This window comes from Eschrichtius robustus, chromosome 1 (assembly GCF_028021215.1).
Source record: "Eschrichtius robustus isolate mEscRob2 chromosome 1, mEscRob2.pri, whole genome shotgun sequence".
Taxonomy (NCBI): domain Eukaryota; kingdom Metazoa; phylum Chordata; class Mammalia; order Artiodactyla; family Eschrichtiidae; genus Eschrichtius; species Eschrichtius robustus.
The window spans coordinates 192,496,802-192,518,076 of record NC_090824.1 but is presented as its reverse complement, the minus strand read 5'-3'; the positions used below and the strand labels follow the sequence as shown (position 1 = coordinate 192,518,076).

The 21,275-nt window shown below is 48.2% G+C and overlaps 1 protein-coding gene and 1 long non-coding RNA gene across 8 annotated transcripts in view; one reads left to right on the top strand and one right to left on the bottom strand.

Moving 5' to 3' along the window:
* Nucleotides 1-14,776, top strand: part of FRMD4A (FERM domain containing 4A) — a 341,961-nt gene extending 327,185 nt beyond the window's left edge. For 4 of the 5 annotated variants that reach the window (XR_011076055.1, XR_011076056.1, XR_011076057.1 and 1 more), the window contains exons 23-24: nucleotides 267-2,396; nucleotides 13,152-13,174. Coding sequence is in view for 1 of the 5 variants with exons in the window: in XM_068561738.1 (XP_068417839.1) it covers nucleotides 13,152-13,254 (103 nt within the window). In the remaining 4 variants the exon portion in view is untranslated. Of the gene's footprint in view, nucleotides 1-266; nucleotides 2,397-13,151 lie in introns of all 5 variants that reach the window. The other variant, XM_068561738.1, reaches the window with a different exon arrangement.
* On the bottom strand, nucleotides 3,581-20,640 carry LOC137775671 (uncharacterized). Of its 3 annotated transcripts, XR_011076062.1 has the most exons (10): nucleotides 18,405-20,640; nucleotides 17,609-17,700; nucleotides 16,740-16,887; nucleotides 14,462-14,565; nucleotides 11,184-11,427; nucleotides 9,720-9,827; nucleotides 8,519-8,629; nucleotides 6,100-6,445; nucleotides 4,039-5,383; nucleotides 3,581-3,860 (listed from the first exon to the last, which is right to left on the bottom strand). It is a non-coding gene; the product is annotated as an uncharacterized lncRNA (long non-coding RNA). The 3 variants fall into 3 exon arrangements; XR_011076059.1 differs by having other exon boundaries at nucleotides 3,581-5,383; XR_011076060.1 differs by having other exon boundaries at nucleotides 3,581-5,383; nucleotides 16,740-16,864.
* Between the last annotated feature and the right edge of the window lie 635 nt (nucleotides 20,641-21,275).

Here is a 21,275-nt window from a genome sequence, read left to right as displayed (position 1 = left end):
TGAGTTCCCCTTTCAGACCTCCGACCCTCCCTTCCTGGTTTTCAGTGATCCTCCGCGTTCTTCGTCAGTTAGAGCATAGCAGGTATAAGATCCTAGTGACAGAGGGCTTATCGGCAGAAGGGTGAGGTACTGGGAAACCGGGAATGATGTACAGCGCTGGAAACTTCTTCCTCTCCGGAGAAGCCCCAGGCACTGCTGTTACCTTCCACCCCCTCCTTTCTCGCGCTGTCCCTTTATTCGGGTGAATTTTCTCTACTCTCCTTCAGGGTTGGTGATGGTCCCGAAAATGTGGAGGGAGCCGAGTGCGCTTCTTTGGCCAGAATTCCAGACAGCGCTGGGCTTGGGTTGCGATCACCCCAGGCCAGCCAAGGAGAGATTCAAGAACGCACCCACACCCACCCCCGGCCTGAGCCCCAGCCTGCTGCTTTGCATGCTTGGCAGTGTGTCCACTGTCTTGGTGTCAGGATGCTTCTTAAGGAAAAAAAAGGCAGAAGGCTCAGATTCTCTCTCAGTCCCGGCCAAGCCCTTGTTCAGAACCAACAACAAAGGGGGTCGGGTACCTTGAGACCCTAAGAGGTGGCCCACGGTAAAATGATGAAACCAAAACTCAGCGCCTTTTTCAGCTTTAAATGTAGGCAGAGAACACCACATAGAACAGTAAATCTCATGGACACTTAGGATGTTTTCATGTACAGAAGAGTCCGGCAGGTACACGTGACCTGCTTCCTGCTCCCCTCACCATCCCTGCCTCTTCCGTTGCTCCTAAGACGTGGCCTCTAAGTGGACGCTCCATTCTATCATTATCCAGTGGCTAAAGGAATAAGAGGTCCCTTTATCCAGCTTTATTGAGGTTCTCGTTTGCTGGGGCATCCGTGGGGGTGTCTGGGAAAATTTGACAGCTGTGAGTTACACCAGAGGGAAACTACAGGACCCAAACTGGCTCCACCTTTCAGGCTCTGTTCTTGGCAGACATTTTTTGTTGCTGCATATTTATCTCTAGCGATTTTAAACCAGGCTTTATTCAGCCTTAGTGTTTGACAGAAGGGGAGCTCACATTTATTGACTGCTTGCTGTGTACTCAAAGGCTGGAAGCTTCTTCTAACGTATCTGAGCTCATATGATCCTCACTGCAATCTTGCAAGGGAAGTACCCAGATTTTTTGTTTTATAGACGAGGCTCAGAGAAAATCAGTGTCTTCCCAATGTCGCACAGCTGGATGGTGCTGGAATTTCAGCCCTGCACTCCGTGAGCCGACACCAAAGCCTTGTCTTTTTCCACCAAGCCAGTGGTTCTTAAAATGTGGAACCCCAGACCAGCAGCATAAGCATCGCCTGCGGTCTTGTTAGAAATGCACTTGTCGGGCCCATCCGTGACCCACTGAATCAGAAACTCGGGGTGGCGCCCGGCGGTCTGTGTGTTAACGAGCCCTCCAGGGGATTCTGACGCACTCAGGTGTGCTGATCTATCACCGACCCACCCCACGCTGCCCCTTACTCTCTTGAATTAACAGACCCCGCGGTCCCAACTGCCGGTGTTCTGTGTCCACTCCCACTGCCTGGTCTGTCTGTAGGGCAGCAGCTACCCCCGTCCTTATTACACACCCTTATAACACTACCTTACGTACCACCCACACCCCACCTCTAGCTCGTGTGGTCAGGCAGCTGCTGCAGGGCTTAGGGCCCAAGAGTTTCAAGAAGCAAGATGATAGATGGATGGATTCATAAAAGAATGACAGATCTTCTGTGTATATGGTACCTCCACTGGCTAACCCATCTCACCCCGAATAAGGACCCTCAGGTTTCAGGCTGTCTTTCTGGCTCCTCCAAATTTTCTGGATCACACCCAGTCTCACCTGATCTAAATACGTGATTGTTACTTGACTGACAGCAGGCTTTGGAACTTACGAGCACCCCTCACCTGCCTTTCCCTTGGAGTGGATCTGGGAACATGCCCATGTTCGATCACACACAGCTAGTGAGGATTCGAGACCAATTTGAAACAAAAAGGAATTCTGGTCCTTAAACTTTTATCAGATTGAGTTGAATTATCATTAACGAACAATAACTGTTCTCTGTGATGTGATAAGAAAATAAGAAATGGGTCAAAAGTGCCAAAGCCTGGCTGCCTTCCTAACAAAACTAAAGAGGTCTTTGAGGCCCGCGAGGGGGCTGAAAGTTGCGCAAGGCCTGTGTTATGTGTCACTAGCGCTTGGGTGCATAGTCAGCTGGGCTTTGCAACGCATTAATAAGCTACTAATCGTGTCTGTGTCAGCCCCTCTCTTTAACCTGACCTCTCTTCTCTTCCTTCTGCTTTCCTTTGTTCAGAGAAGCAACAGAAAACTCGCCCATTACGGATGGGTCTGAGTCTCCAACTCACCAAAGTACTGATGAATAGAGGTATCGTAAGGGCATGTTTCGTTCTTACAGCCTTCCCCCTTCACTGCTCGTGAGTCTGTGATCTCAGATGTGCTGCATCTGTGTTGCCTTTGCCCGTATGTATCATAATTTCCAGAAGGAAACATCTGAGTGGTGTGGAAGCCGTTATTTTCATGTCTTATTTCTAGATACATGTGGAAGTCGATGTTTATATGTATATGTTTTCACATCAGGTGTGTGTGTGTTAGATATCCCCACTGCTGCTTCCCAGAAAAGACCACAAAGTATGTTTTAGACTTTCCCAGGCTCTTCGTACATGCAGATGCTTGTAGAAGCTATTACGGGTTTTAGTGCTCAATGTTTGTTGAAAAGAACAGCATCGTGCAGTTTATATCTCCAGGAGCCAAGGGCAGACTGAGTTGGTCCAGAGCCACGTGATCACCCACGATTTCATCCCAGTGTGCTCGAGTGACGGCCGTGCACTCTACCAAGCGCCGTAGGGCCCTGCTTTCCAGAACATGATCCACAGGCGAGCACCGTCCTCACCATCACCCAGGAGCTTGTTAGGAGGCAGACTCTTGGACATACTGAATTCGAATCTGCATTTTAACAGGATCCCTGGGTGAATCAAATGCACGCTGGAATTTGCAAAGCCCTGCTACAGCGGGCATAAAAACATGAACACCTGGTCTGGTTCCTCTCCTCAGGGGGAGACAAGGTATTGAAATGGAGAGCATTTCAAGGGTTAACTAAAGAGGATACCATTCAGAAGTGGCTAAAAAAAAAAAAAGTGGTAAGTTGTTTGTTTATTCAATCAAAAACTGTCTCTTGCAGCACTGACGTAGTAAATGCCCTGAGACTTCAAACAAAATGCTAAAAGGTTTCCAAGGGGAGAGGGATCCCTTCCAAGGCCCGGGGTGCGAGGAGGGGGCTCGAAGGGTGGAGGCCAGTTCAAGGGCAAAAGCAGCACAGATGCAGAAACAAGCAGGGGTGTCTGGGGAACAGGAGGGTGTCATTTTGCTGTAGAGAAAGAGTGAGACTTCAGCCTGAAAAGTAGGGTAGGACAAGATCCTGAACCAAAGTGGGGAGACGTGGAACAATTTGTACTGCAAGTGCCCTGAGCTGGCAGATGGGGGATTCGGAAAACAGGGGCTGAGCCTTTGAGAGGAAGATGATGGTGTTAAAAAAAAATTCAACTGAGTATATTTGAAAGAGCTTACGGGCTTTATTTCAGTGATTCATGAATCAGGCAGCATCCAGTCCGGCAGATAGAAAGGAGCTCTGGGGAGCTGTACAAAACGAAAGACATGCAGGCAGAAAGGAGCAGGAACGAGGAAGTTACACCAGGTGAAAAAGTGGGTTGGCTGTAGCCCACTCGATCTCCGTTAGGGGATGGCAGGGGTCTGTCGGGCGGACGCCCTCCCTCGTGCTGATTGGCGAGTCCCGATTTGACTGGTTAAAGATTCCTTTCTGGGGGAGCTGAAACTATAAAGTCAAGTCTCGGTTTGGTGATATGGAACCTAGCCTAAGCGACTTCATTTTGGGTCTGCTGTCTTGTTTTTAACAATTCCCCCCTTTTCATCAGACTCTGAGCCTAATTGAGAGAAGTGATCAAAATTTAAGGCATTAGCGCTACTCCCAGCTATGGCTTTGGAGTTCTTACCGTTTTTTTTTTGCTGAATCTCTGTGTGGTCTTCACAGGTCACGGCATTGGGTTCACGGTCTTTCAGTCGGTCATTCTCTTTGTTCCTTTTCTGACGTTCTGTTCTGAGGGAGATCATTTGCTTGGTAGCTAGTGGCTGCAAAGCTGCATTTAAAGCTTTTGCGAGAATACAGCACACTACGGCGACTGCCGTGACTATTATAAGCAGAATAATCCCCAAGGAAAGATCCCGTTGGCTGGTTTGTTGGCCTAAGAAAGTGACTGGTTTGTTCAGTAATCTTGCGTGGCTGAGTCTCACCTTCCCCAGAAGTGTTGATCCAGGTGCAGCAAGTGGTGGTGGTCACAGCACAGACACCTCCTTGTTCAGCTAAAGGATAATCAACCAGAGGCTTCTCTTATTATCAAGAACAACTTTGGCCAGAGAGTCTAGGGATTTTCATTGGGCAGCTGTTGCTTTACCAGCAGATTCTGGAATCTTCAAGGGGTAAGGAGCGCTTCCTGGTCGTGGCCTCATTTGCATCAGCTCCTGGCCGGCGGAGTAGGGCTGCTCCAAAGGAAGCAGATTTTGAACCACTGAATGCTTCCCGGTAATTCCTGTTTCCGTCTGTGGCTCGGGCCCCAAAAGGTGACAGCCGTGGAGGCCAGTACACCTGAAGGGGCTGTAGACAGCACAGGTGGTTTTAGTCTCGTTTCCCTTGCCTTGTGTCCCTTTCTTTGTACAGAGCCTGGATGCAGGGTTCCCCGGGGTGTTAACCAGAGACAAGGAAGCAGATCCCCAGGGTTAGGGAGTGGGACACAACAGAAAGGTGGGCTGGCTGAGGTTGGTCCAGAGAATCGGAGGCATTGGAAATCAGGGAGCAGTTCGTGATGGAAAGAACGGCATAATCCCCAGCATCGTGATAATTCAAACAGTCTTTGAGGTTAGATTTACCCCCCTTTGCAACGGCCTTAGGTATGTGAACAATGGCATTATCTTTCCAAGCCAGAGCAAAGCAAAAAAGATGGACAGCAAGAAATCATAAAAACCTTCACAGTGTGAGAATTTAGGAAAAGGATGGTCAGAGAGGGAAGGAAGAATGGAAAGACATGTTCTTGATCTGACATCTTGGGAGGAGGCAGTCTCTATCTCAATGGTGGCTACTTCTCTTGCTAGTCGGTTTGATTGATTTGAGATCTCCAGCTTTTTTGCACGGGACCAGAAGTCAGGTGGAGCCTTCATCAGTTGTGAAATATGTACCCAAGGTTGGACCCCTTGGGATTTGGCAGCCATGTGGTGGTCAAGGGTTCTTGGTAGGTTCCTTGCTATGAATCTCACTTTTGCAAAAGCATCAGAGTAAAACGATATCTGTAAATGACAAAAGAACTTAAAAATGCCCATTGCTAAAGATCTGATGAGAGTTCTATATATAATGGAATTGACAAGGAAATTTGGTTACTTCTGTGATTGATAGACAATACTTTAAGATAATAAGAATTATGACTGATAACATTATACCAAGACATATCAGATTTCTAGGAATTTCACACAATTTCTAGAACACTTAATTATATTAATAATTAAGTGTTATTAAAATACAAATAACCCAAGATGATTTATCATCACTTAGTTGGCAGTGCTTCCCATGTAACTGAACAATAAACCTAAGTAGTTTAACATCTCTCATGAGGTAAGAGACAAATCCTTTGAAATCTGATTTAGATAACCATAAGAACATGGGGGGCACAAATGTACTACGGTTTACAAGATACTTGTGTCAAATTGGGCAAGGGGAGTTATGACGAGAGAAAGGTAAAAATAAGGCACTGGGAAACCGGGCTGCAAAAGTTTAACACTGTAGCTGACATCGAAGGGACTTCAGCTGTTGCTTATGATGGCACTAAGGATGAGAGAAGAAAAATCGGGTTACAGGAAGGACCAGGGAGTCTCCAACCTTACAGACAGATCGGAGTTTTAAATGACAAATACAGATTCTCTGAAAGGTCACCTCCCTTGGCAATTGCCTGGGAGACACGGGCAACCCGGAGAGAAAACAGGTAAGTGGAGGAGTCTAGTTAACTTACCCCATCGTGATTTCCACAGTAAAGAGAACAGTGGCGGAAATCAAGTTAAGTTATACAGGCCTGGCCCGTTGTCTTGGGATAGCTGTCTATGTCTGATGTCGTCTGCTTCTGGTGCCGGGAGATCTTAAGTGTGAGATCACCAGTGGCTTTGCTGGTTCATTCTGGTCCTGTTACTCCTTTCAGGTGGGCCAGATGCCTTCAAGTTTAGCTGTGCAGGAACTGGCGAGCAGTACCAGAAAAGATCCTTTCCAAGGAGCAAACCAGGAGTCCTTTAGTTGGGGTCTTTTCCAGCGGATGTATTCTCCAGGAAGTAGGCTGTAATCTTGTTCAGCATAAGCTTTTTAACCTGTAGGAGGAATAGAGAATAGATGACTAGCAATTTTTTAACAGGTCCTGTTGGGCAATTTGAGGGTCATAGTTTGGAGGCTGAAGCAGATGCATGGGCCTGCCAGATACTGTTTCGTCGGGAGTGAGCTTAGGTTTTTCAAAAGGCAAGGACCTTAGATGCAAAAGGACCAGTGACGGCACCTTGGTCAAAGTCTTAGGAAATTTTCCTAATTGGGTTTTAATGATGTCATTAGTCTTTTCTCCTAGTCCTGAATGCAGCCTGTATAGCATAAGAAGGACTCTCCAGAGTTCTCGGATTACCTGGCCAGTAAAATGAGTTCCTCAGTCACTATGCAAAAATGATGGGGGTGCCCCCTATAGGGAAGATGTTTTGAAGTAACTTCTTTGCTACACAAGAGGCAGTTGCTTATCAACAGGAAAAAGCTTCTACCCAGTGAGAAACGTACAGATCATTTGTTCTTAACAATTCTGTTTAGATTAGTCATGAAAATTTCTCGAGGCATTAAACAGCTAGCCAACATCTTAAGTTCTCTTCCTTGGTGACAAATTTTGTAACTAACAGAGATTAACGTGAACTTATTTGACTAATAAACCCAGGTAGAATAAAAGTTGTACATATGCATTATATTTAACATACCTACTTTAATTAAACCAACAAACTTAAGTTAGCTTTCATTTACTAAAGATTTTTCCTAGATCATGCGAACTTGAAAAACATTTGGGTTAAGTTTCTGTATTTCAGAGTTTTAGAATACTTAATTTGATAGTCGCTTATTTTTCTTTAAGCCAATTAAATATGCTCTTTTGCAAATTAATTTTGGCAGTACCACTCAGAGGTAGAAAAACATTACAAATATACAGTGTACATAGATAAACATACAGACAGATGCAGAGATCGTAAAGCTTTTTTGTTTTAGAATTTTAGCCATGAGACAGGTACAATAATGCAAAACTTACTAGTTTATAGAAGAACAGTTTTATCCAAATCCTGTTTCTGGAAGTTGGAGTAAGGTAGGGTTACCTGCTCAGATGGCTAACGCTTTCCATTACTATTTGTGGAGAAGACACTTAAGATTTTTCACTCACCTAAGCCCCAAACAGCCTTCCCCATCTTTTTTTCCTTCTGGCGAGAATTACCTGCCTGAAGTTTGTGTTTCTAAGAGCTGGCCTAGGTAAGAATTCTTGGAGGAGACCAGGTAGAAAGAACATTCACAACTCAAAGGCACAGGAAAAAAAAAATGGAAGTTCGTCCAGGAAGGACTTTTCTTAAAATCCCGGTATTTTACAATGTCTGCAAGCCTTTTGAGATGAAGAAGGGATGTCTGGGGATTGACAGAAACGATAGGTGGGCTTTGAACTGCCTCTAGAGCGGCATCTCTGTTCGTGTAAAGACTAGGTCTGTAAGACAAGGACAGGCGGGGAATTGGGTTGCAACGTGAATGACATCATAGCCCATCCAACTGCATCATCTTCTATTTGCTTCTTTAGATCAGGGAGAAGATCTTCAACTAAGATGGAATGCAAGAGATTCCTATGCTCTAGACTTAGAGCTTTGTCTTTGGAATGTTTTTCTTTCCCTCTGGGCACATAGCTTCATTTTGACTTGGGGGACAAAGCCTTTAAAAAGTTCCTAACGGGGCTCTGTATATCAGCTTCCAGTTTGGCCAACTTCTGACCATAGAGCTACTTAAACAATCCTTTTAAATATCTTGTCAGGGGGACAAACAGTAAATATTCCTGGCCGTATTGAAAGACCCCATGGATGCAAGAGGCATTCCCAATGAGGGTGCAAAGGACACCACTCTCCCAAGCTCCAGAGCCACTCCCAAAGATAACCAAAAGAAGGAAACACTTAGTTCCCCTGAGGGCTGGCACTAATCGATAGATAGGACCTCGGCCACAAATGTAAGGTGCAACTTAACACTTCTGTTATAGCTGCCCAACCTGACGGTCGCCAAGCCAAGTTCTCAGGACACAAAACGAGACAAACAAGAAGGCAACAGCTGTCCCTGGGAGAGAAAAGATCAACCAATGGGTCTGGATTTGGAAAGGAAGGGACATGAACATTTACCTTTCTCTCTCAACTGGGCACTGCAAATAGAGATTCAGGAGAGCTGACTCTGGTCAGAATTCTCACCCCTTCCAGCTTCTGCCAGATTTACCAGGATCCCATCTGCAGGCTCTGGAACAACAAGGATTTAGAGAGTATAGCGCCACTAATCTACCAGAATTTGGCAAGGTTTTCCATTAATTTTAGTTTCCCCTTGGCTTGGGAAGGGAATAACTGGTAGCAGTTACAGGAGAATCCATGGAGTCCCATCAGCCCTGGAAGAGCCCAAATGGGGGTCCTTCTTTGAGGGCAGATATGGGAGTGTCCGTAAGGCCACCAACTTGATGGGCTTTTGTTTACAGTCATGCAGTCTCTTCAAAGTGGGGAGACAGTGCAGACAGAGGACGAGTATAATGAGGCAAGGTGGAGAGAGGGGAGAGTAGGAGTTAACATCAGTCTTACAGTCTTTTATTTTGGGTATCTCTTGTATCTTAATCGTTTTATTATCCTTTTGCAATGAATCTTTCAGTGAAGCTATCTGGGAATTTTGAAGCCTTTTGGAGGCTTCCTCACGCCAATTAAAATAGGTATCCCATTCCACTTGTTTGATTTGGGAGCCCTTGCTTTCGGGTGCAATTCTGAAGTGAACAGTCTTGGCTAATTGGAACATTCCTCATGGTGACCATTGCCATTTTAGTTTGTCTTCAGTAAGATTGGTCCATGTGCATGCAGACAGACCAAAAATTTTTTTAACACAAAACTGCTGGGGGTGGTTCCTAAGGCCGGCGGGGCGGGGTCGGGGGTGGGGGTGGGGCACCCTTAAAGCATTTTGATGACTGGGATCCCATTTTCGGAGTTTTTCCTAGAACAAAGAAAAAATCCTCGATAGCCTAAGGCATGAGCTTAGGGCTGGGACTTGGGTATTGCTTGACAGTTTGCCTTTCACAGGATACTTGTTTGTCCTGGTGGACAGCCTTTGCCCATGACCAGGGGTCTCATTACATGGAATTTTCCTGCAGGTGGCCAGTGACCTATTTGTGAACCTTGCTTGGCTGTGACCACCTTATCCTTACCCGGGAGCCTTGTGTTTTGCAGACAGTTGTCTCTCGTTAGGTGTTTGACCCATGCCCTCCAATTTTTGTGTTAGTTTTGCTCTCGGGAAAACTACACGTTTGAATGTGAACCAAGTGCATTCTAATTCAGAAACCAAAAGAGTACTCACCAGAAGGACAATCTGTCCTTGCCTAAGTCCTGAATAAAGTCGGACAGATCAACCAAAAGGAGGGAGCTTGAAATCAGAAGTCTCCTTTGGATCCCATGGCTGCCACCACTGTTAAAAAAAAAAAAGTTCAAAGTTTAAAGATCTTGTTGGCTTCATTCATTCAAGTTGCAACCCAGTTCCTTATGGAATTAGAAACTGTCCTTGTCTTACAAACCTAGTCTTTACAAGAACGGAAATGCAGCTCTAGAAGCAATTCAAAGCCCACCTATCCTTTTTTTTAATCAATCCCCAAACATCCCTTCTTCATGTCAAAAGGCTTGCAGACATTGTAAAAGACTGGATTTAGGAAAGTAAAGTCTTTCTTGGAGGAACTCCCATTCTTTTCCTGTGCTTTTTTTTTTTTTTTTTTTTTTTTTTCTATAACACCCCTCAATATCATCTAAGGCCTCTGCTTTCTATAGCTACTTTATTTATTTATTGGCTGTGTTGGGTCTTCGGTTCGTGCGAGGGCTTTCTCTAGTTACGGCAAGTGGGGGCCACTCTTCATCGCGGTGCGGGGACCGCTCTTCATCGCGGTGCGCGGGCCTTTCACTATCGCGGCCCCTCCCGTTGCGGGGCACAGGCTCCAGACGCGCAGGCTCAGTAGTTGTGGCTCACGGGCCCAGCTGCTCCGTGGCATGTGGGATCTTCCCAGACCAGGGCTCGAACCCGTGTCCCCTGCATTAGCAGGCAGATTCTCAACCACTGCGCCACCAGGGAAGCCCTTTTCCTGTGCTTTTGAGTTGTGAATATTCCACCTGGTCTCCTCCAGGAACTCTTACCTAGGGCAGCTCTTAGAAACGCAAACTTCGGGGAGATAATTCTTACCAGAAGAAAAAAAGAAAAGCAAGGCTCTTTGGAGCTCAGGTGAATGAAAAACCTTAAGTGTCTTCTCCACAACTGAGCAGGCAACCTTAATTGATTCCAGCTTCCAGAAACACGATTTGGATTCTACTGTTCTTTTATAAACTAGTGGGATTTGCATGATCGTACCTGCCTCGTGGCTGCGGGCAAACACGGAGCCTGCGTGTTCTCTTTCCATCCGTGCCTCTACCTCCTGCTCCTGGTGGTCACATCCTCGGGAGGAAGTGCACAGCCCTGTGGTGTGAAAGCTGCTTGGCCTTGCTCGGGCATTTGCCCGTCTCTGACCAGTGACTGGGGTTAGAGGACTCTGGCCACCACCCCCCCCCGGGCCACGTGGCCACCCTCAGTGAGGGTAGGGCAGACACCCTGGTGGAAAGCACCACCAGGACGACGCAGTTAGGGAGAGACTGTCCCCCCGATGAACAGTGTACGTCCACCGTGGGGTCCAACCACCTTTTGCCACGAAAAGTCTCTCAATCCCTCAGGGACGATGGCACAGGTCAGTTTTATCAGGGTGGAGAGAGAGTTTGCAGGGTGGGTAGGATGGGATCAGCTACTTACCACCGGAAGACAGTGATAGACGGGCAGGGCCAGTTCCGGAATTAGGGCCTTGATGTTACTCTGCTTCTGAAGCCACCTTTAAGCATATTAACCCCAGTATATATTTCAGGGGTTCCAGGCACAGGACTCTCTTTAAAGGCCACGGTATGCTCACAGAGGCCTTGGGTTTTCCAACGTTGATGGGTTTTTTAAAAGCCAGATGAGAAACCTTCACGAAATCCAGAATGCCTTCGTCCACTTGTTCCTAGAGAAATCAGCAAATCAAATAGAAAAATGGTGATGATGGCTTATCCTCAGTCATGAACTGGTTCACGAGGTTGTGCTAAAGACGCTCCTGAAACCTGCTTTTCTTTGAGTCTCTTCCTGCCGCCCGTCCACAGCCATAACGGCAGCGCAGGGCATGGGGAGATCAGCGGCCGGGGAGGAAATCATCTTCTGACATTTATGCAAAGTCCTGATGCTGTTTCCAAATAGGTATTTCTACCCCCAAAACGGCGTGTGCTCTGGGGAGGTCAAACTTGAAAACCCAGCTTGAACAAACCCACACCTACTAACTCAGAGGCACAGGCCCATGTCCCTCACAGGAATGTTATTCCAAAGACTGAAGGCTGTGGTTAAAGGCCTACAGGTTTCATCCCTTTAGGAATCAGCACAAATGAACACTCAGAAGTTACTAGGAGTAAAAGCTCAAAACAAAGGAAGAGCACAGGCGGTAATCCAGGCCGCTCTGCAGCCGTTCCTGCACAGGGCACCGAGGTCAGCCATGCCCACGTCAGGGGCTGCGTGCGGCCAGCAGGGCAGGGAGAGGAAGGTAGGACCCCATCTCCTCGGGCCAGCATCTGGGCGCCTCCTGGGCAAATTCCAGCCCACTCCTAGATTCACTGAGATGAAGTGTGATCTTTAGCCCTGAAAGAGCTAGTTTAGGATCAGTGGGGAGGGGCCGTTTCCCCTAATAACGACGCCTAGTAATGACCATGGGCATCAGCATATCCGTGTGATTGCTTCTTGATATGTAAAGACCACAGCTGACCCTTGAACGACACAGATCGGAGCTGCACAGGTCCACTTGCACTCAGGTTTTTTCCAACAAATACAGTCGGCTGGCCCTCCGATCCACTGATGAGGAACCCACAGATACGAAGGGCCAACTGTACTGCACCAGTTTATATCAGGGACTGGAGAGCATCCTCGGACTTTGGTATCCAGGGGGGCTCTTGGACCCAATTCCCTGCAGATACCAAGGGACGACTGTACCCAACCTGCGTCGTGACGCACAGCTGCAAGTCTTTTTTTTACAAAGTCTTTCCTATACGCTTTTCTATATATTTTCAATACTTTTTTCGATAATCACACAACAATACATGTTATTTCAAATAAACAGCAGTAAGACTCCATTCAAAATATCACCTCAGTTTCCCTACAGGGAGACCTGCCATTTCGCATGTGCTTCCGGGACAGAATAAATATCTGGGGGACGCTGGTTACACCTGGGATCTCAGGGAGGACAAAGCAAGCCACTGTTCTGAGAAAAAAAAAAAAAAATCCTGCGGACTCCAGCCGGAGGGGTTCTGGGCCTTGGCTGCATGGGAGAGTCACGTGGGGGGGATGTGAAAGCTCCTGACACTCGAGCACACCCCAGACCGATTAAACCAGCATCTCCACGGTGGGCCCGGACAGGAGTGTTTTGGGGGTTCCCTGGTGATTCCCACATGCAGCTGAGCCTGAGGACCACCGCATAAGTGTTAGCTCCGTTTCCCTCCACAGCTGTGCAAGGTCTAGGTCCCCTCTGTGTGAATGTTTTCCCGTCGGCACGAGCCTGCTGTACACTCAGCCTTGTCGCAGGCCTGGTGCCTTATGAACAGGGAAGACTAGTGATCATTATCGGCCCCCTATGAACATGTACTTCTGAACGCAGACTAAGTGACATTCCCCCCTAACCGTCTCCTCTCGTCCTTGGATTCCCTGCAGGAGCTACAACGATAGCTGTTTCCTGGATTCCTCCCTCTATCCGGAACTAGCTGATGTCCAGTGGTACGGGCAAGAAAAAGCCAAGCCCGGGACCCTCGTGTGAGCCAGCCGGCCTCAATCTGGCCGCCTCGACGCCATTCTGAGATCACCTCACTGCCTCTCATTTGCCTTACCCAGACGCAGTGTCACCCTGCACCAGCTTCGGCCCTCAGCACTTTTCTTCTCCTGTCTCCGCGTCCCCCTCACCCTCCAACAACCTGACTGAGGAGACATTCTGGAAGGTTCCGGTCCCACTGTGTGTCCCCTGGCTCCCTTGCCCAGAGAGCCAGGCACCAATCCTCAACGGCACCTTGGTGGCTCCCCCCTGCCGCGACAGCCCCCTGGCCGGGAACCATCAGGGAAGCTGGCTGGCCTGGATTCCTGTGGGCTAGTGGCATCGGTGGAGACCAGGAGAGGGGACTTACGTACAGGGCGATCCAGAAAGACTGTGAAAGCTGGGGCCCCCCTGGAGGCCCACCAAGCCCTTGGTGACAAAGATGCCTCGTGCGAACATTCAGCGGACAGCTGAACTACTTCCTGGGAGGAGTGACTGTTGCGGGAGCAGGGAGAACGGAAACAGAAGCTGAACACGTCAGAGATGCATCCAAGGATCACAGTCAGTCATGCTGCCAAAGATTTTAAAAACTTAAAAACTAAAAACACACAAAAAATTAAGAGGGGCCAAGAGGAAGACGTTCTTTCTGCAGTGAGACCTCCTTTAAATCCTCCACTGCTATTGCATCCCACACGTGAACGTCAGCCATCTGTGACGGGTGCCCCTCTTCACCCCTCTCCATCGAGAGCCTGAAAACTAACCCCATGTGATGGCCACGTCGGGGGACGCCTGGCTGGCACTGCTGACTTGGATCTCCACGAGTCTGGACCCCAAGGAGAACAGACCCACGGGGAGTAGTGGAGTGTCCGCTTAGCCCCGGCCTGCATGGGGGGTTCAGCCCAAGACACAAAGCTGCTTTCCTTTGCGGATTTGTAGGAAACGTAAGGTGATGGTTGCCAAAAGTGGTTCTCTCTCATTAAAACAACCAGTAAAAGTGTACCCTATTTTTTTCTCACAAGGTGTTTCATTTGATTTTTTATGGGAAGCCAAGGGAAAAAGCACACTGCGATCCATTCAAGTGTTTAACTGTCGTAGCCCATCTCCTGTTTGTTAGCACTTGTGTGACAAAGAGCTCAGATCCGATGGCATCCGGTTACCAACGTGTCACTTCTTCCAGGAACCCAACTATGCCCTTAGGTAGGAAGACTGTACTCACATGTCTACTAGCTGGCAGGCAGAGCAGGGTTGAAAAAATATATCAGCTCCCAGAGGGCCCATGTGCCTACGACATCATCAGCGACCTTGATATGTCACGATGGTCTGCAGGTACCAAAAAAAGGAAGAGAGAAGAAAGGTGTGTGGGAGCTGCACGTTTACATGTGTTTTGAGCTATGCTTAATACACAACTGGAAAGCCATCAATCTTCAAAGGCCTCAAAAATAGTTTTATAATACTAACAAGTGCACACTCGTAGTTGGGTTATTTCAAATGGCACAAACACGGTCTCCACAGAGGTGGGATGCTGTGCTTATTGGCGCAAGTGGCGGGGCGGTGGGGGGGGGGGGGGATTTCTTTTCTCACTTGTAATGACTTCCTACTGGAAAGGCAGTGGACAGCCAGAGACAGGAGCTGGGGTGGGGGAGATTTGTGGGCAAGCAGAGTTGAAATTAGCTTTAGCGTAACAAGAAAAAGCTTTGTTTTTTATGTATAGGTAATCCAAGAATAAACAATAGACTCTACCAGACCAGGAGGGTAAGAACGGACACTTAGCATTGGTTAAAATGAACTATCAGGAAATACCCACGGTGCTCCCCCTGCGGGCTCACGGCAGGCTGGGGCCAGGCTGGACGGCTCAGGGCCGGGCTTCCCTGGCTCTGTGCACGGCTGGGTTGGTGATACCAGCTTGCGGAAGGGATTAATATTCACAGAACACTTTAGGGGTGAACGCTGCAGGGCAAATAAAATTGGTTATGATGATATTAAACGATTCTGGGGATTGACACGGGCAGGGGTGTTGCTCTTATTTTGATGCTCAGAGCTACAAACAGCAGGTTTTTCTTTCCCCATTCGGAAACATTCTGTATTAGGCCAGAATCTTTCTCCCAAAAGATGATGCATGAATAATCAAACTGAACTCTGTCCCAGAGGAAAAGTCAAAAGGGAAATAGACGAGGTGACCAGGTTACATACTGTGGATGATACAACAGGGATAGTAGTTTGAAATCAAGTCTGAAGTCAGTCGGATCAAATTTTTAGCCCAGTTGGGTTACAATGACTGAGAGACAAAAATTCTTTCTAAACACTTGGGTGTGGGATTCGGGGGGCAGACAGGAATGGAGGCAGGATAGAGGGGCAGAATTACAGTTCAGGCAAACAGTATGATGGTCTGGTAGTAAAGACGGAGATTAAGTAAAACAGGTTTTACTGTTGAGCTGCGTTCAGTTCCTACAGGATGTACATTAACGTGCTGGTCCTCTGAGACTGACGTGGTTAATGATGAGTGTGGTGGGAAATGATATAGTTACTGTACACAAGCACTGGCAAGCTCTTTATGTATCCCTATTTCTTTAAGGCAAATTAAGATGAAATATGAAACCCCTGGTCTGATACAAAGCCCCTACTGGATTCTTTGGATACGTATAAGAAACTGCCTGTTTAGCCAGAAGGCTGGTGAAAACACCTACGTCAGACTTTGTTATGAGACAGGTGGGTTTTTCTAATTTGATCATATGCAGGTGAGTGTTGAAACCGTTCAAATTCCAATTTGTTTTCATTCGGTATTAGTTTAGTTCTACACATAGCAAACCCCATCCAGGTGCTATCAGATGACCAGTTACTGCTTAATTAACTAGGTGTAAAGTTTTACATATACATTAATGTCAATAGTTTATTACAAGTCGTGTAAAATGGACTCTAGTTTAATAATGGGGAAGAAAGGATTAGGTCGCTCCTGAAACTGACTTGTAGAGCATGTAAAATGATTTTACTGGATTCTGTTCAACTGTAATCAATGACAAAGATGTATGTTGTAGACAAAGTTGCAGAATTAAAAAGAAATCTGCTTTTAATTTATTCTTTTTGTATTAAGAATTTGTATAGTACCTTTACATTTTGCAAAACAGTGTTGTCAACACTTATTAAAGCATTTTCAAAATGAAAAGATCTCAGTTGCCTCTTGGACATTCTGTTTGTTTCTAAGTGATAAATACGCATGCTCCGGGGATCTGTCATTCAGTTGCCTGTGCCCCATCGGGCTCCTTTTTTAAAGTCAGTCTATGTAGATGATATTCTCAGTGGCTTACTCCATGATGTAGACAGGCTTGGTTTGTTTAGTAGAGGCTAATTCCCTCTTATTCTAGTTTCCTTTTTTAATTATACAAAGATAATATATTCTTAGGTATTCCTCCTACTACAAAAAGGATTTGAGATGAGAGGTCAGCCTTTGTTAGGATGCTATTTTTGTATTTGTATCACTGCTCATGACAAATAGTTACCTGTGTGCAGTATGTGCTAGGCTGGGTACTGTTCCCACAGAGCAGTGCCACGAGGAAGAAACACCGAGGGCGTCTGGGCTCTGGAGGTCGTCGTCCTTCGTCTCTGTCCCCTGTGGTCCCTGGTTCTGTGTAGGACAGAAAGGGCCAACTGGGGAGACAGGCAGGAAGCTCAGGCTCTTTACCACCACTGCTGTTCATACCACAGCTCCGACTCCTGTCACCCACCCTCTAAATCCTATCACCAAAGCAACAGTCCGCTGGGCCTGCAGGTACAAAAAGCCCACACTGATGGGCAAATTGGTGACTGGCTTACTTTAGTGGAACTTTTGCTGCAACTACATCCCTGGCCCCCTAACCCACACTGCATGAAACTAGAAATCTGGCAGCCAAGAGCATCCCGGGATGGAAAGCCTTGCTGAAGCATTTGCCACCGGTGTGGGTTAACCCCTGCCAAAAATGGAAACAAGCCATTGAGAACTTGAAGCACGTCTGGAAGCAAGCCCATCAGGACAGCATCTTATACTTCCTAAGCCTGTCCTTGGCAAAGTAACGAAGGCCTCTGTACCGAGGTGATCAACACTGATTGCAAACAAATAGGATCTTCCGTTAAGCCTTTTCCATGTAAATATGTCGCCGCTCAGGAAAGAAATCTATCTCCTATTAAGCTCTATCACGTGAAAGCAGCTGGCCCACAGGACGCTGGGACATTCCCATTTCTTTCCCACTCCTTCCTACCTTTCACCACCCATACACACACACACACACACACACAAGCACACACATGCACACGCACGCACTCCCCTTACGTTGTGTCAACAAGGCAATTCCAAACAGTCATTATTTTGGTTATTAGAGAACACAGTAAATACCTGATTGCTGTAGAAAGCACTAGAAATAGCCAGGCCTCTCCTTCCTTACTCCCAGAATACCAGTTCAAAAAGGCTCAGACACGAAATTCTCTCTAAAAAGAGGAACATCAGAGAACCGCTGATGTGAGCCAGCAAGCAGGCAGGGGCCCGCTGTTGAAGCCAGTCATTCACTCCATATTGTGTGATGGGTCCAGGTCCCCAAAACCTTACATTCTCGTGGACTAAACAAACAGGCGCACGACCATGACATAAGGGGAAATGAGGTCACCAGCATTAAACAGATAGAAGGCAGAGAGTAAAATGAGCCCCATGGATAAGAGGTCAGCAAGTGTGTAAATGGGATCTCTCGCTCGTCTCTCGTTCAAGGAGCTGCCTGGTCAAAGGGATGGCGGAGAAAAGGTGAAAGGACGTGCAGAGGTATAACCTCTCTGCCTTGCACAAAATCACCCCCCCCAGCATAGGCAGTATCTGTTCAGGTAACAGCTGAAAGACCTGGGCTGCAATTCAGGAGTATAAACAGCGAGCAGGTTAGCTGATAGGGCCCGTGTGTGTGCAATTGCACCAAGATTTTTTTTTCAAATCGGAAAACCCCATTTTTCTCTCCATACATTTTTATCCCCACAAAAGAGTAGGTTCCTTTTGTTGTTCACTCATTCATCCATTTTCTATCAAACCCCCTCCAATCATGCTTCCATTCCTCCCACTCTACCAAAACCACTCCTGTCAAGGTCAAGGATGCCTCCCCACAAGGCCAAATCCGATGGTTGATTCTCTGTTCGCGTGCTATGTGACTTACCCGTAGCAATGGGCACAGCTGATCCCTCTGGCGTCCTTCATGGAAACCCACTCGCCACCTGAACCCAGGACAGCACATCCTCCAGGTTTTCTTCCTCATCACAGTCAGGGCTCCTCCCGCCAACCTCCTTGATGGTTTTTCTTCATCTGCCCGAGGTCTGCGTGCTGGAGTGTCCCAGAGCTCAGTTCAAGGCCTCCTCTTTACCATCCACAGTCGTTTCCTGTAGCTCTCATCTTGTCCATGGTTTTAGGTGTCTTCTGCTGAGGACACCTGTGTCTCTCCCTGTACCCTGGACCTCAGCTCTAAAACTGGTCCAATCCTCCAGCCCACTCAACAGCTCCACATGGATGTCTAACGTGCTAACGCGTCCAGAGCTGAATTTCTGACGTTCCCTCCAAACCTGCTCCATTAATGACCTTCCTCAGCTGAGTCAGAGGCAACTCCAGTCTTCCAGGGCTCAGGCCAAAACCCTTGGAATCAACCATGATGACTTTCTTTCTCACCTCATGGTCAACCAAATGGATGTGAAATCCCTGCTCTCGGAAGATATATATTCTCCTGGGAGTAGGAGGAGGGAGAAAATGAAAGCAAATTACATGGCACATTAGGAGATGTGTCATGAGGACAGTATTGGGTAAGCAAGGTTGGTCAGTGGAAGATCTAGCCCATGACAGGAGGAGCAACCCCTTCTCCTCCAAGTAAGGTAAGAACAGGTGGTGAGTGTGGGAAACAGACCTGAAGCTTTGCCTCCATAATCAGCCCGGTGTGGGAAGATAGGTGAGGCCACCCTCCAGGTGAGACAGGAAAGGAGGGCAGGGTCGGGCTGAAGCAGAGTCACAGGTGAGAACAGCCCCGAGAGGAGAGGAGGTGGAGAATGCCCTCCAGGCATCACTTGGGGCCCAGCTGACACCGGACACTTGGCGTGTGCACCCCCTCCAGTGGCACCTGCTGGTGGGCGCGGGAGGGGACAGATGGAACGTGCCTGGCCCGGGCTGTGTAGTGCAGTGTGGCCGGAGGGCAACAGGGCAGGAGAGTAGACGGTCCTGGTGATTGAGTGAAGCAGTGACAACGGGATTTAGACGGACTACACAGAAAAGCAAAGCCAAGAAGGTGACGATGAAGAAGCAGCGAGCGGAGGAGTGAGTGGACAGAAGGTCTTGAAGAGACTGAGGACGAGCAGGGTGGGAACGGAGGAGACGGGGCACGAGGACAGGACTGCACGCCCGCACAGGAGGTGAAATACCCGCTTCTCCATCGCCTTAGTTCTCCGTGCTTGGGGTGAATCCCAGGATCTAGGAGCAAAGGCCACGCGTGCCAGTGGGAAGCCAACCTGAGCTGGGGGTGCCGGAAGAAGACCCGGCCTCATTCCCCCTCGCGCAGGAACTGCGAATCCGGCTGCCTGTTCAATCAGGAGGCCAAGACCACGCCACTTATTTTAACGGAAAGGGTTGAATATCAAGGGTTGTGAACAGGATAGTGCAGAGGCGACAGAGGTGATAACCAAGGGAAGCAGCCCGCACCCTTAGGGCTGCGAAACAGAGACAAGGGACTCTGAAGACCCAGAAGCTGAAGGGGGCGCCCGCGGAGCTGGGAGTCAGACCTCTGAGGCGTGGACACCGCACAGCTGGTACCGGTGCCTCGGGACGTGGCAGGACCTCACGGAGCCGGGATTCAAAGGTCTGAAAGGGGCACCGGCTGATGGCGCTGCGATTTTCGAGAGGCAGAGCTGGTTCTATGAAAGTGTGGCAATCCTGCGAGCCAGGACCTCCTCCTCCAAGAATGAACTGTCACTGCTGGGCTGCGACCCGCGGCTGGGCCACCACCGCCAGGGACAGGAGGCAAACATCGAGCAACAGGCCCCTTCTTCCCTCCTCGGGGTTCCCATCTTCCGTGCGCCCCACCATCGGTAGAACCCAACAAAAAGCCAGTCAGCAAAGGAGAAACGTGGTTTGCAGGGTCTCATCCCGAAGCAGGGTGTGGCAGGTGCCGCAGGAGAGGCAAACACAATTTTTTATAATTTTGCAAAAAACACATGTACCCTTTCGGCCCACGTTAGTGTAATGTGAGTTACTGTTCTAGAAGGGACCGTGGTGGCAACAGGTGGAAGCGTATCAAGATACTTTCCCCCGGGACTTCCCTGGTGGCGCAGTGGTTAAGAATCCGCCTGCCAATGCAGGGGACACGGGTTCCAGCCCTGGTCCGGGAAGATCCCACATGCTGCGGAGCAACTAAGCCTGTGCGCCACAACTACTGAGCCTGTGCTCTAGAGCCCACAAGCCACAACTACTGAGCCTGCATGCCACAACTACTGAAGCCCACATGCCTAGAGCCTGTGCTCTGCAACGAAAAGCCACCGCAATGAGAAGCCCACGCACAACGAGGAGTAGCCCCCGCTCGCTGCAACTAGAGAAAGCCCGCGTGCAGCAACGAAGACCCAACACAGCCAAAAATAAATTTTAAAAAAAAAAAGATACTTTCCCCCCAAATGATGAAAGCACAATCGTGCATTTTCTCAAACACCTTTCACATCCGTAGAGGTATTCAGTTTATTCCTCTCAAAGTCATTTCTAAGTCTAATGGAGATTTGGCAGCAACACAAGAGAACAAGAGCTAGATGCCTCTGTCCAACGGAGTGACAAGAATCTCCACCACAGGCCAGACCTCTGTCTGCTCTGAAACCTGGCTGTCTCTGAACTGCCTTTAACGTCCGTTTGGTTCATGGCTTTTCTGCAGTTGAAATGACCTGGTGCCGATATCCAGAGCTCATTCCCGCACACGCTGTTACACTTAACGTGTATCATGGTAGGATGTGGACGTGGCAGAGTCAGGTCTTGTTCCCGGTGGGGTAGACGGGACCTCAGGGCACTGGGA